This window comes from Micropterus salmoides, unplaced genomic scaffold (genome assembly GCF_014851395.1).
Source record: "Micropterus salmoides isolate LMB-PRFRI ecotype aquatic unplaced genomic scaffold, ASM1485139v1 Ms_hic_scaffold_21, whole genome shotgun sequence".
In the NCBI taxonomy this organism is placed as follows: domain Eukaryota; kingdom Metazoa; phylum Chordata; class Actinopteri; order Centrarchiformes; family Centrarchidae; genus Micropterus; species Micropterus salmoides.
In genome coordinates this window covers 17,502,305-17,516,385 of record NW_024041262.1, presented here as the reverse complement: position 1 = coordinate 17,516,385, position 14,081 = coordinate 17,502,305, and the positions used below count along the sequence as shown (strand labels likewise).

The 14,081-nt window shown below is 39.5% G+C and overlaps 1 protein-coding gene across 2 annotated transcripts in view; it reads left to right on the top strand.

Moving 5' to 3' along the window:
• cpxm2 (carboxypeptidase X (M14 family), member 2) overlaps positions 1-13,815 on the top strand; it is a 43,433-nt gene extending 29,618 nt beyond the window's left edge. For both annotated transcript variants that reach the window (XM_038736138.1, XM_038736137.1), the window contains 8 exons: positions 384-472; positions 3,383-3,506; positions 3,704-3,900; positions 6,770-6,949; positions 7,913-8,210; positions 8,542-8,681; positions 9,252-9,351; positions 12,863-13,815. In XM_038736138.1, coding sequence (XP_038592066.1) covers positions 384-472; positions 3,383-3,506; positions 3,704-3,900; positions 6,770-6,949; positions 7,913-8,210; positions 8,542-8,681; positions 9,252-9,351; positions 12,863-13,119 — 1,385 coding nt within the window. In that variant the 3' untranslated portion in view covers positions 13,120-13,815. The remainder of the gene's footprint in view (positions 1-383; positions 473-3,382; positions 3,507-3,703; positions 3,901-6,769; positions 6,950-7,912; positions 8,211-8,541; positions 8,682-9,251; positions 9,352-12,862) is intronic.
• Positions 13,816-14,081: the final 266 nt, after the last annotated feature.

Genomic DNA, 14,081 nt, shown 5'->3' with positions numbered 1-14,081 from the left:
GTAATGTGCTGAGGTTGTGAGATGATTATTCTATTGATTAAATAGTCCCACCGGGTAACTGGGACATAGTTTCTGGAAAGACAGGTTGCTGTTGAGTTATTAATGTGTAATTGTTGAGTGCTGGGAGCACAACAAATTAAACTGTGTCAAGATGGCGACAGAAACCTCACAAGCAGATTTCTCAAAACCTGGACACAAAATACCAAACTTTTCTGCATGGCTAGAAACCAGATTACATATGTTTCTTTGTAATTTGGCTGAATTTATCCTAAACTGAGAGCAGGTGCTCTGCATTTATCATTGTACATAAAAGTACCTAATCAACTTTCTTTAATGTCTGAATAGCAATAACTCTTTGTTTTGTCTTTTTGATTCCCCACCAGATCCAAATAATTATTACCACAGACGCAATGAAGTCATAACAACGGACGACTTGGACTTCAGACACCACAGCTACAAAGAAATGAGGCAGGTGAGTCACAGTGAACAGAAAACAACAGCCTATACCTACAGAGGCCCAGCTCTTATTTCGTATTCAGTAAAGACACCAGAGCATGAAGCAATAAAACATCCAACTATGAGCCAACACCTGACAAGTTGTGTCCTTTGCAAGAACAAAGAGCACAAAAATAATAAATGAACCGAGTGCTGCCAGCCACATGAAAATGCATTAAGCATCTCCTGGGTTGTGTCATTACTTATTCATATAGTTGTCATGAACAGTAGCCTGTTTGTACCAAGAAGGAAGACAGCTGTATTTGGCAGTGCTTACACTGTGACTGAGTGGTTGTGAAGGTACAAGTGCTGTGAATCGTAATCATCTGTAATGTAGCGGCACCCTTGTTTAAAACAGTCTCCAGTTGTCCTAAACAGCTGTTATGATCCACCATGAGACTTACTCCAATAAATGCTCTGTACGTAAATCAGCAGCTTTTATCTGGTGTGACAGCCTGAAACGAAATCCCGGGAACGTGAAAGTAGACACTTTTCCTTTTCTTTCTTTTTTACCTTCGAGGCTAATGTGTGTCACACAGGGTGTCCAACCTCAATAGGCCTTCACAAAGGAAGGAAGGACTATTTTTAAAACTCAGCTTCTAAAGCCTTTTCACTCTTGATCTTTCTTTTCTCCGTGCAGTTACCTGGTACTGTATGTGGATTCTCAAATAAAGTACATTCCCCGTGAGAGAAGTGAAAAAAGGAATCTCCTATGTTGCTTCAGGGCTTTCCTTTTCTTAAATCATAACTGATAGTAACGTAGTAGCCCTGGGAATATTGATTTTGTCAATGTGGAAAGTTAAATGCCATTAAAAAGTAGGTGGAAAGACAAAACATTTTCATCATTCTTCAGAGAGGAAGATGGCATATTACCTTCTCATTACCTTGGCAAATCCAGGCCAGGTAGCTTATCTTTAAGTCTTTCCCAATCAGTTTTATTTTGTTTCTGTAAGAAAAAATACACACTCCTGTGGTGATCAAAATGTGTGCAAAAAAATCTTTAAGACATATTCTACAATGATCCTAGTAAATACAATCAAGTTATATTTATCAAGGGAATGCTGTGCTTTATTAAATTGTGAATTGGCAAGAATTTCACTGCTGACTTGTAATCCTTTGTTTTATGAACAAAACCAGATGTTTGTTTAATGATTTCCTTGGTTAGAAAAGTCAAGAATCAACCCACACTTACAGGCTAACTTTTTTGGTATTTTTAAGTCTGGAATATTTGAAATCGGTCCAGTATTGAGTAAGTCGGCAGTAATGAGACAGGGCTGCAACATAATTTTTTGCGATTGGGCCCTGTTAAAGTACATCAACTAAAGTGCTTATTTTCACCAGTGACAGGCTCAGATTGTTATTATTATTGTTGTTATAGATAAGTGTCTGACAACTTTATGGAAAGGATCCCTACTGAGAGACTTTTTTAAAAAGAAACAGTCGCTTCATCCCTTTGATCAAAGCCACCAGACCAGTTGACAAAAATAATAATTTTTGAGCAGCGCACTCGCTCAATACTGGACCAGTTTCTAAATATGTTGTCCCAATTAGTCACATAACACAAGAAAAATTGTTGCAAAAATGGTTGCAAAATTCCAAACTTACCCTTTAATTAAAACCCCATCCCTTCAGACTGGTTAATGACTTCTGCAGCAGCTGGAAGAGCGAGTAAACACAGTTCCCTGCAGTTGCTTTACTTAACAGCTTCTTAGTGATTTTCCTGCTGTTCTTTGTGCCTCCACAAAGTGATAGTTACAAGCCTGTCTTTATAATTACCTTGACTGCTATTCACACAACCCCCCTCAGTGGCTAGAGTGTCATTAAATAAGGTCTGTGACACAGCACTGGTAATATTGTTTTTGAAATTTCTAATAACATGGAGATTATTTTGTACTATTTTGAGGCTAATAGTACCCAGCATCTAAAGTAGCAATACCACAGTGTAGAAATACTTAAATTCTGTGAGAACTTATCTGTCGAGCTGCACACCCTCAGCCAGATGTGCCTGAGGGTGTGCCCACTCAGGCTGTGGTCACAACCAGCAGCGGACTACTACACAATACATAATACTTTATCATTATACAGCTCAGCCTTTCTCTGTGGATCAGAAGGAATGCAAAACTTTTTACAAAGTAAAGAATAAAAAAAAAAAAATAAGAGGGTATAAATTTTAATCAAATGCTGCTAAATCATGGGTGATGCACAGAGGTGAGTGACATTACTGTTTTCCAAGTAAGCCCCGCCCACTTCAAATCAGTTAAAAAAACACAAACAAAAAATATGTAAAATCTTTTGTAAAATAACTAAAACTGTTAGAAGTTGAAAATGTCAGCCCGGTCTCATTTCCAGGTCGTCAAAGAAAGACGTTTATCACACCCCCGCATCTCCTACAGACACAGTTTTTTACACAGACGCTAAAGCTCACCTTGTACGTCTGTATGAGACGCCAAGGGGCATGACAAAGCGTTGGTTTTTGATGACCAGGGAATGAGAACAGTGTTGAAAATGTTGTTTTCGTGTGCGAGCCCGATTGCTCATAGTCAGAACTTAAGAAAATGGATTTTGACTAGCAAGCAATTCTAAAACTAATTTATTGTATGTACTATCAGTGTAAATACTATAAGGTAGCTTCATCTGTAACAATTTATTGTATTTTATGAAAAAAAATTTGTGTGTAAAATCATTGTATATGGAGTAAAAGTTGTAAAACGTGTCTCTCAGCTGTATAAATCTCAGACTGTACTTCTTAGTGTTTGAGCAAATGATGATTGTTATTTTCTAGAACCCTAAAGGCGATGTGAATGCTGCAGTAGACTAAGTTAATATATTTTGGTAGATTTCTATAGAATTTATCAAGAGCTTATGCTTCATTATTTCCCTTCCACAGCTTATGAAGGTGGTTAATGAAATGTGCCCCAACATCACCCGGATCTATAACATAGGAAAGAGCCAAAATGGCCTCAAACTCTATGCCATAGAGATTTCTGACAACCCAGGAGAGCATGAAGTTGGTGAGTTACTTAACAGTGTGCTTTAATGCAAGAGGACATGATTGCTCAATTTAATATACATTAACATCACCAGAGACATCACACTGTGTTCCTCTGAGTGTTTTTCTCTGTCTGTACATGTATTTGCAGTGATTGCATATTTAATCTCCCTCTCTTTCCCCCCCCCATCTCTGCCTTCGTATGAACCTGTTGACCAGGTGAACCAGAATTTCGTTATACAGCAGGTTGCCATGGTAATGAGGTGCTGGGACGAGAGCTGCTTCTCCTGCTGATGCAGTTCATGTGTCTGGAGTATTTGTCTGGTAACCAGCGAATACGTCACCTGGTGGAAGAGACCAGAATCCATCTATTGCCATCTGTCAACCCTGATGGGTACGAGAAAGCCTTTGAAGTGGTACGTCTGCAAAACGGCCATTAGTGACTTCATATCACATGCTGGCCCGTGGCGAAAAACAGCACCATATCTGCTTGGCAGGTCTCCTCTTGATAAGAGCGCATGTGATGCAAGTGCACGCCAAACTTCTGTGCAGGTTGAAGGATCTGGCATGATACAATTGAAACAAAAGTTCATTTATTTCAGTAATTCAACTGAAAAGGTGAAACTAATATATTATATAGTGTCATTACATGCAAAGTGAGATATTTCAAGCCTTTATATGATATAATTGCGATGATTATTGCGTACAGCTTATGAAAACCCCAAATTCAAAATCTCAGAAAATTAGAATATTACATGAAATCAATAAGAAAAAGGATTTTAAAAAGAGAAATGTCAGCCCTCTGAAAAGTATAATCATGTTTATGTACTCAGTACTTGGTTTGGGCCCCTTTTGCATGAATTACTGCCTCAGTGCGGCGTGGCATGGATGCTATCAGCCTGTGGCACTGCTGAGGTATTATGGAAGACCAGGATGCTTCAATAGCGGCCTTCAGCTCTTCTGCATTGTTCGGTCTCATGTCTTTCATCTTTCTCTTGGCAATGCCCCATAGATTCTCTATGGGGTTCAGGTCAGGCAAGTTTGCTGGCCAATCAAGCATAGTAATCCCATGGGCATTGAACCAGGTTTTGGTACTTTTGGCAGTGTGGGCAGGTGCCAAGTCCTGCTGGAAAATGAAGTCAGCATCTCCATAAAGCTCGTCTGCTGAAGGAAGCAGAAAAGTGCTCTAAAATGTCCTGGTAGACGGCTGCGCTGACTCTGGACTTAATAAAGCACAGTGGACCAACACCAGCAGATGACATGGCTCCCCAAACCAACACAGACTGTGGAAACTTCATACTGGACTTCAAGCATCTTGGATTGTGTGCCTCTCCATTCTTCCTCCAGACTCTGGGACCTTGGTTTCCAAACAAGATGCAAAATTTGCTCTCATCAGAAAAGAAGACTTTGGACCACTGAGAAACAGACCAGTTCTTTTTTTCTTTTAGCCCAGGTAAGACACTTCTGACGTTCTTTGTTGTTCAGGAGCGGCTGGACAAGAGGAATACGACATTTGAAGCCCATGTCCAGAACCGTCTGTGGTGGCTCTTGTTGCAGAAACTCCAGCCTTAGTCCACTCCTTGTGAAGCTCCCCCACACATCTGAATGGCCTTTTCCTGACAATCCTCTCCAGGCTACGGTCATCCCTGCTGCTTGTGCACCCTTTTCTTCCACACTTTTCCCTTCCACTTAAATTTCTATTAATGTGCCTTGATACAGCACTTTGAGAACATCCAACTTCTTTTGCAATTACCTTTTGAGGCTTTCACTCCTTGTGGAGGGTGTCAATGATGGTTTTCTGTCAGGTCAGCAGTCTTCCCCATGAATGTGAATTCCACTGAACCAGACTGAGAGACCAATTAAAGGCTCAGGAACCCTTTGCAGGTGTTTTGGATTAATTAGCTGATTAGAGTGTGACACTTTGAGCCTACAATACTGAACCTTTTCACAATATTCAAATTTTCTGAGATTTAGAATTTGGGGTTTTCATAAGCTGTACACAATAATCATCAAAATTATATCAAATAAAGGCTTGAAATATCTCATTTTGCATGTAATGAGTCTATATAACATATTAGTTTCACCTTTTAAGTTGAATTACTGAAATAAATGAACTTTTGCACAATATGCTAATTTTTCGAGTTTCACCTGTACAATGAACAATGTACTGATGAACAATGTATGTCTTATATGAGTGAACACAAGTGGATATGTTCTTCTATAAAATACCACTGAAACACATGTTGTTGGGTATGGTCTTAAATCAGTTCCAGGACTGATTTAAAGGTGCACTATGCGATTTGGGAGAGATCCAATACCTTGTCAAATACTATGATGTAGAGCGGTTAACGACTTAGCAAGTAATAAAAGTAAAAGTAAGGTCAAAAGCAAGTCTGAGAGTGCTTGGCTTCTGTGCAGTCAATGGCCTCATGTCATTTGGTGGTGTGAGTGCACTGTACATTCTGTAACTCTGCTTAACAACTTAACAACTAATTTCTGTGTCAGCTTGTACAAAAATGTGCATGAGCAGTTAATGCTGCTAGTGAACCTATTCAACCCTATGATGCCTACAAATGGGCAGCTGATTGATATTTTTTTTCAGTTCAAATAATCACATTTTGTGTTTGATGCTTTACATTGAATCACATGACTTGTAACGTAAAAGGGTCAGGTAGTGGTGCACAAACATCTCTACATAGTTTAGCAGCTTTTAACCTCTTTTAGATTATTTTGGTCCTCCAGCCGCACATAGATATTATGGTTGAGATGGCTCTCACCAACCCTGCTTAAATAACCATTGCCATTTACTACTTGAAAACAGTCTCTGCTTGATGTGTACATATTAAGCAATGTTTTGCTAAAAGTAGGCTATATCTATGCTGTGGAGTTGTTCTGTCCTTACTGATCAAAAATTACATGATGTAGCTTTACATGCTTTTTAGTTGCCAGCATTAACCTTCCTCCGGTCTACAGCATGGTGCTTGGTTGACCTGCTGTGTGCATTGACTGCTGGGCTTTGCAATCAGCAGGTCAGCAGTGTTATGATATGTTCAAACGCTCCTGGATGAGCTGTGATGGCAGGGAGGAAAAGTGTGATGATGGAAACCCTGTCCCCTCTGCACCTGTCCTTGATCTGAGACTACTGCTGGGCCTCTTAAAGGATGAAGGCAACACCACACTTCCCATCAAGCCATCTGAACCATGTTACCACTAATAACTTTTTCGGGATTCATTTTCTCTGAATTTCCTTCGTATTGTGTTTCTTTTACTTTTCCGTTGACACAGGGTTCAGAGCTCAGCGGTTGGTCTTTGGGTCGATGGAGCAATGACGGAATAGACATTCACCATAACTTCCCCGATCTCAACTCTATTCTGTGGGAAGCCGAGGTCAAAAAGTGGATTCCTCGCAAAATGTTCAACCACCATGTGCCCATCCCAGACTGGTACCAGTCCACAAATGCCTCGGTGAGTCTGATTGACTCTGTTAGTTGGACTGAATTTATTTAATGTGTAAATTTCAGCATCCCTACAGGTATATAATTTTCATAATTTGGGCTTATGGAAATGCCACCTTTGTGTCCAAATTTTGCATGTGGCATCTTTTGAAAGATTCAAACACAAGCATTTGAATTTCATTTCAGTATTGTGTGCTGTAGCTCACTTTAACATCCTACTCACAGCTTTTATTGTTTGAAATATGTTCTAACAAACAAAAAATTTTATCTTCCATGTGCTACATCTTTAATAATATGACTCTGTGTCCTTGTTGTACACCTCCAGTTTAACAAACAAATCAGAGTGAAGTCCATCCTGCTCTTGAAAAGGGTACAACAGCCACGTGGGCATATCAGTGCTGTCTATTTTGGGAGAAGCGGATGCGTTTGCTATTTGTGACGAAGAGACTATGTTCTAAAATATACCCAGCAGTCTATTAAAAGCTCATCCTCACGAGTGTTTTGACGTTACAGAGAGCCACGAGTGAGTCACACAAAGCCTCCAGAATAGCTGCTGCAGCTGCAGAGCTGGGATCCCCATCTGTGCTCAGGAAGCTGAAAACTGTCCTCGCTCGCCTCACTGACCAGCCCAACGATGGCTTAGAGATAGGAGGGCTGGTTTAATTACAAGAACCCAAACAGCAGAGGCAATTTTATCAATATCCTAATTGTAAGATCCAAATACAACCCACTGGATGCTAGATGCCTTTCTGCGTGATGATGAAAATGGGTTCACTTTTCAGAATAAGTATTAGTGAAATTAGTTTACAGCATGGGAGTTTGTGGACATTTTTTTAGATAGCTTTGTCGCTCCCTCTTGAGAGCACATTGCAGTGAAATTGTTTTCAGCATGAGGGAGTTAATTTAGCAATCACGGTCCTGAGATGATTGCACAAATTACATTATCCTCGCCTCCCCAATGTCCCCGCTGTAGGTTGCCTTGGAGACACGGGCTCTGATAGCATGGATGGAGAAGATGCCCTTTGTGCTGGGCGGTAACCTCCAGGGAGGGGAACTGGTAGTGACCTTCCCGTATGATAAAACCCGCTCCCAAGGGGTGACCAGGGAGCACACCCCGACACCAGATGACCACGTCTTCCGCTGGCTGGCCTTCTCCTACGCGTCCACCCACCGCCTGATGACTGATGCCAACCAAAGAGTTTGCCACACAGAAAATTTTGCCAAGGAGGACGGCACCATCAATGGAGCGTCCTGGCATACTGCGGCTGGCAGTTAGTGTCCATAGCTGCATGGTGTTTTCTCATTGATGCTAACACTGTGTTATGCAGGATTTCTCTGCTCGGCTCTAAGCCGTTGAGCTGTAGCTTGGTTTAGCACCCATGAGCACATCTGCATATTCAGTACTGAATCCCTTTGGCTGTTTCAATGCTTATAGGTAATAGCTTGAAGCATTGTGTAAGAAAGAGAAACAAAGACAGAAAGTCAAAAGTCAGAGTGATTCAAATATTTCATTCTTCATTATCACCACAAACTCTGGCCAATAACTGGATAAAATGCTGACCTCAGTTGATAGCCTACAGATATGTTTCTTTTTCTTGGCAGGTATGAATGATTTCAGCTATTTGCACACCAACTGCTTTGAGTTGTCGATGTATGTGGGTTGTGACAAATTCCCACATGAGAGCGAACTGCCTGAGGAGTGGGAGAACAATCGCGAGTCTCTTCTCGTCTTCATGGAGCAGGTACAGAGGCAGAGCAGCCAAGAAAACCTGTGCGCATGCAAACAAGCCAGACGTGTTTTAGAGTTATTTTAGGAATGTGGTAGTCAACATGTGAGAATTGCTGTATCTATACCATAGGAGCTGACCACATACTCTACACACTTAAGATAATTTTAATTGTCAAACAAAAATTTAGCAGTAAAACCCAAAGGGAAACCAAATTTAATCAAAAGATCCCCGGAAAACATGGCACACAATCGTCAGTCTGTCAGAAAACCTAAAGGCCAGGCTGAACCTGAGCTTCGTCCCAAAATTGAGACAGTCTAACCTCACAGAGAGAAAAAGTAATGGTGCATTCAGGTTCAGACTTTGAAATCTGACAAGCTTGTCTGCATGTTATCACAGAGATGTGTATTTCAGATAATCCAGCTCCATGTTGGGACACTTGGGACATTTAAATATCAAAGCTGGATGAGGAGGAGGAAAGATATTAAAATGCTTAACAATATAGGCTACATTGTGTTCAGTTATGAAGTAGATGTTGATGGGGGTTAACTCTGGGCAGGATTCACACATGGTTGCACTATGCAGGTGCATCGTGGGATCAAAGGTGTGGTGAGGGACGTGCAAGGTCGTGGAATAGCTAATGCCATCATCTCTGTGGAGGGCATTAGCCACGATATTCGCACAGGTACAGTATCGCATTTCATTTGATTCTTACGTGTAATTTCAGCTATTAATAGTTAATTTCAGCTAGCAACCAATACAGAACAAACTCAAGTGTGCTCATTGCACCCATTTGTTCAGTGTACGGTTGTCTGGACACAAGGAGTTGTTATTGTCTTGTTTTACAGCATGTGGGTATTTTTACCATCTCTTACATTTTATGTGAGTAAACTTAGATTTTGTAATCAAAGCAACAGAAGCTACCTATGGGCACACTGACCCAACTGTCTCTACTCTTCCTCAGGAATGAGTCACTCTTACAGTAAGTTATTATTCCAGTGTAAAATGGAATAAAAAGCATAAACAAAAACAGCTGATGTATTTTAGCAGCGCCAAGTTGGAGTCTGACTCAATTCACAGTCATAGCCAGTGTCGGCGAGGCCTTCTGCTCTGAATTTGACTTTTGATTGTGCGTCTTTGAGGCAATCTCTGCTGATGCCTAAAAATGCAGCCTTCAAAGCCAAAGTAGTTTTGTACTTAGAGTGTGAAATCGAATGTCCAAAAGGACATTAGCCATTATTATTCCTGGAGCTAAATTTAAGTCACCACTTCCTCTCCAAAACCTTGCTATTCTCAGTTGCAGTCAGGAAAGATTTTAGGGTATTTATTTTGAAAATACCTTTTCAGCTTCTTTGATTTAGTTTTGGAACAGTATAAAGCTTAAAAAAACAGACATATGCAGAGCAGTTGTTCTTCCATCAGTATGAATCAACTGTAGTCACTGAGAAGGCAGGACAGACAGCCTGGATGTCACTGACATACATCAATGTCTGAAAGATGTTTTGTTAGACTGAGAATTCATTTTATATTGAAACTTTTCAGGAAACAGTTAGATTCCCTTCTGCCATCTGAATGTGAGTAATGTGAGTGCAGATGTCCATGTTTTACTGTTCGGATCGACTATAGATCAGCAGCAGAGACAATATCTGACTTAATTTTCCATTTGTCTCAGGGTTCATCCAAACGTGTCAAGTGGGTGTTTGGATGACGGGAAGGAATCGACAGTGTCGTTTATGTGAGCAAAGGCTAAAAACACACCACAAGCGCGATGGTGTTCCCAGGTCACATAAAGGCAGTGTTCAGCAGGAAGACACCAAGAAAATGCAACATGAGCAGAGCTATTTTTAAACATCTAAATAGGAATATAGAACATCTCCTTTCTCAAAAGTAGAACACAAAGAACTCTCATACTTTTATTTTAGGCTTTAGTTGCTTTTTACCACTGCTTAGTGGGCTGTTTAAATTCAGCTTTCTAGGACAAGAACTGCATATTGCTACTGTTGCTGCACAATAACGTGTAACTATAAATGTAGTCAAGTCAATTTTACAATCTGTGCAGCATACAACACACATTGTCTGTAGAAACTCAATTTGGATGAGCAAAAACTTCTCCAAAAAATGTGTGTGGCCCTGGAGGAGCTTTGTATCTGTGTTTTCAAATTTTAAAGGTCCAGTGTGTAAATTTTAGTGGCATCTGGCAGTGAAGTTACAAATTGCAACCAAAGGCTCAGTCCCCGCTCAACTCTGCCTTGCCAAGCGTGAAAGAGACGCTATGGAGAGTAGCCAGTCAATCTATGACTTCTTTACAGGTTTCTTTAGATAGATATATTAAGAAATTATATTTACTTAATTATTCAGTAAAGCCACACATTATTTCAAATATCATTGCATGCTAGTTAGTACAAGGTAAGAGTATCGAAGCAGTTAGCTAACGGTAAATAGCTACGCTATGTGCTACATGGCACATTTGTATACTGCTATAATACATTATTTTACTGTAATCACACATTTTGTTACATCTTGGGAGAGTAGGCTCATCTGGACTAACATACCAAAGTAAATGAAGAACCATGGAAAATTTAAGCTAAGAGTGTGTAACATTGTCACCGTTTCTCAACCAGTCCATTCTAATGACATACTACATGAAGTGTACAAAGGCATAGTCAGGTGAGGATCTTCACTTTGTTCAACTAGATAAGTAATCTGCTCAAATCCTACCAAATTGGCTTTTTAAATTTTTGATATATATAAATACACTAGACACACAAAATAGGACTGATAATCTGAGCTTGTGGTAAAACAATGCAACATTTGCAATGGGCATTTACCCTGTGAATTATCAAATTACACCTTGTGTGCACAGTAGCAAAGCAGTTCAAACAAATAAGTTACACTTTATTTATGCAAATTCTGTAAGTAAGCATTATTTAACATGTGTTTTCCACCAGGGCAGTAAAATTAGAAATTTAGCATCTGAGCTTCCATGCTGTGCAGTTTTATAGCAGATAATATGCATCAGCTGTTTGTCTCACGAATGTCAGTGGCACATTTATGTCCACTTCGCAAAGACAAAATACAGCATTGGATTATAACGTTACATTAAATTACAATCCAATTAAATATTTTTCAACATTGACAAAGTAAAAATGCTACTTCTCTCAGTGATTATGCCCATTTTCTAGCTAAAGCTATAAAACAACAGTTTTCATTTCCGTTGCTAAAGTCGGACTAACTTACCAGCAGAAAACAGGCAAGTTCGTCGTCACTTAGAAAACATTTGTCCCGCATCAGCGCCTTCCATCTGGGAAATGCCACAGTGTTTATCCTTGATTTCTGCCATTGTCTGTCCCGACTTCGTCTGGCTTCATCATGTTTTCGCTTCTTTGACAACGAAGATTTACTCTCTATCGGCTCTTGTGTTAACTTTGTCCAAATGTCACTTTTTTTCTTACTGCTAATAAACCAGACGAATACTTCTACTACTACTATTACTACTAATTCTTCTTCTTCTTCATATGTATTCAACGTAATGATGAAATGCGCTCTGTAGAGCAGTTTGTCTGTTTTGGGCTACTGTAGAAACATGGCAGTGCAACATGGCGACCTCCATGTAAGGGGACCTGCAGTGTATTTAGATAGAAATGGCTCATCAAGGTAATAAAAGCATAACGTTTCACCATGTTAGGCCTTTATACATCACTGAAAACATAGTTTTGTATATTATATTGCATTTCTGTCAATAGATCCTCCTAAAAATGAAAAAGTATGATAAAATAAAAAGTTATAAAGACAGAGTGAAAGAGTGATACAACGATATTAGCATCTTTTTCCATCGAATTCCTTATTTTTCAGATTATATTGGACCTGTGCTTCGGCTAATGTTTGTCTCGATGGATGTCAAAAGTGATGTGAAACCTAATTGATTTGAAGCTGTGAAAGGCTAGTGGATGAAAACTGTGATTAAGGTTCAGAATATCAGTAGCTCATTGTATATGGCTCATACACAGTTAAATCACACAGCTTGCTAGTTTTAAATGAGTCGGGGGGGTTTACCGCTGCTGAAGATGTTTAATAGGCTACAGCCATTAAACCTGCAAACATGACGTGATATTTAATGTGCTTTTGATTGTTTTTGTGGCAAACTGGAGAGGTTTAAGCATACATATTGTTTTCTGTGTGGTTGTGTGCATTTTCAGCTGCTGATGGTGATTACTGGCGCTTGCTGAACCCTGGAGAGTACAGAGTGACAGCCAGGGCTGAGGGCTACAGCCTCATCAGTAAGAAGTGCGAGGTGGGCTACGAGATGGGCGCCACCAGGTGCGACTTTGTCATCGGCCGCACCAACCTGTCACGAATCAAAGAAATAATGGAAAAATTCAACAAGCAGCCCATAAAATTGCCCGTCAGGCAGCTCCAAGCTCGCAGGTCCAGAGAGAGACGTCTGGGAACATAATGATTGAGAAAGAATTAAAAACAAACATCTGCTGTGATCAGACTGGGTTGAACTCCAAGGGTTTGGACCTCTGTCAGATTCCTCCAGAGTGTTGTCAGTGGAATTAGTGTTTGAAGATTGAAAATGTGGATTAATTTAAACAGGATGGGTTTTCGTTTTGTTTGGTTTTGTCTGGTTTTGTCTCATCCCCACGCATAAGCTCTCTCTGTTTGCTGTTGTCATCTCATCTTTTCTTGATATCCACTGTAAATGTTATTAAGTTAAGTATTTCGTTCTGTCAAAGGGTAATTTTACGTTTATGACTCCCCTTTTTCAATTCAAAAAAATGTTAAGACATGTACCACCATTCCTTGTGACATCAACTAAAAATTTATATTGAAAATAACATAATATAATCACTTATTTTTTTTAAAGAAAAGAAAGTTGAAATATATGTTACAGATGAGGAATATGCTTTAGTATCTAATTTGAGCCACTGTGAGGAATGGCCATGACTGTCATTATGTATATACTTATTAACTTATGTAACACAGTTATGTATACCATTACAAAAGCTTTATTACCTGCACAATTTCCCATCCTTTAAAAACAACTGTGGACTCAGTGACATTTTGTGTGTCATTGATTAGTTTTTTATACACATTGCTTTTGGCAAGTTATTAAATAAAGACCATGTTTGCACAAATTGAAATTGTATAATTGCTCATGTGGAATTTTTTTATATGCATTTAATCAATCAATTAAGTAGTTTGTATAGCATCTTTCAAACAGCTTAAAGAAGTTCAAAGGTGTTGGTATGGCTTTATTCTATGGGTTTGTAGTTTCCTCATAATTTTCACGATTGCGCTGTTTCCATAATTTTCTAATAATTTCAAAGTCGTCTCCTGGTAAGAGAAAACTGTATTTATTACATTTCAATTGATTTGGCAACCTAGAAATATGCAAAAGTGTAAAATGCATAA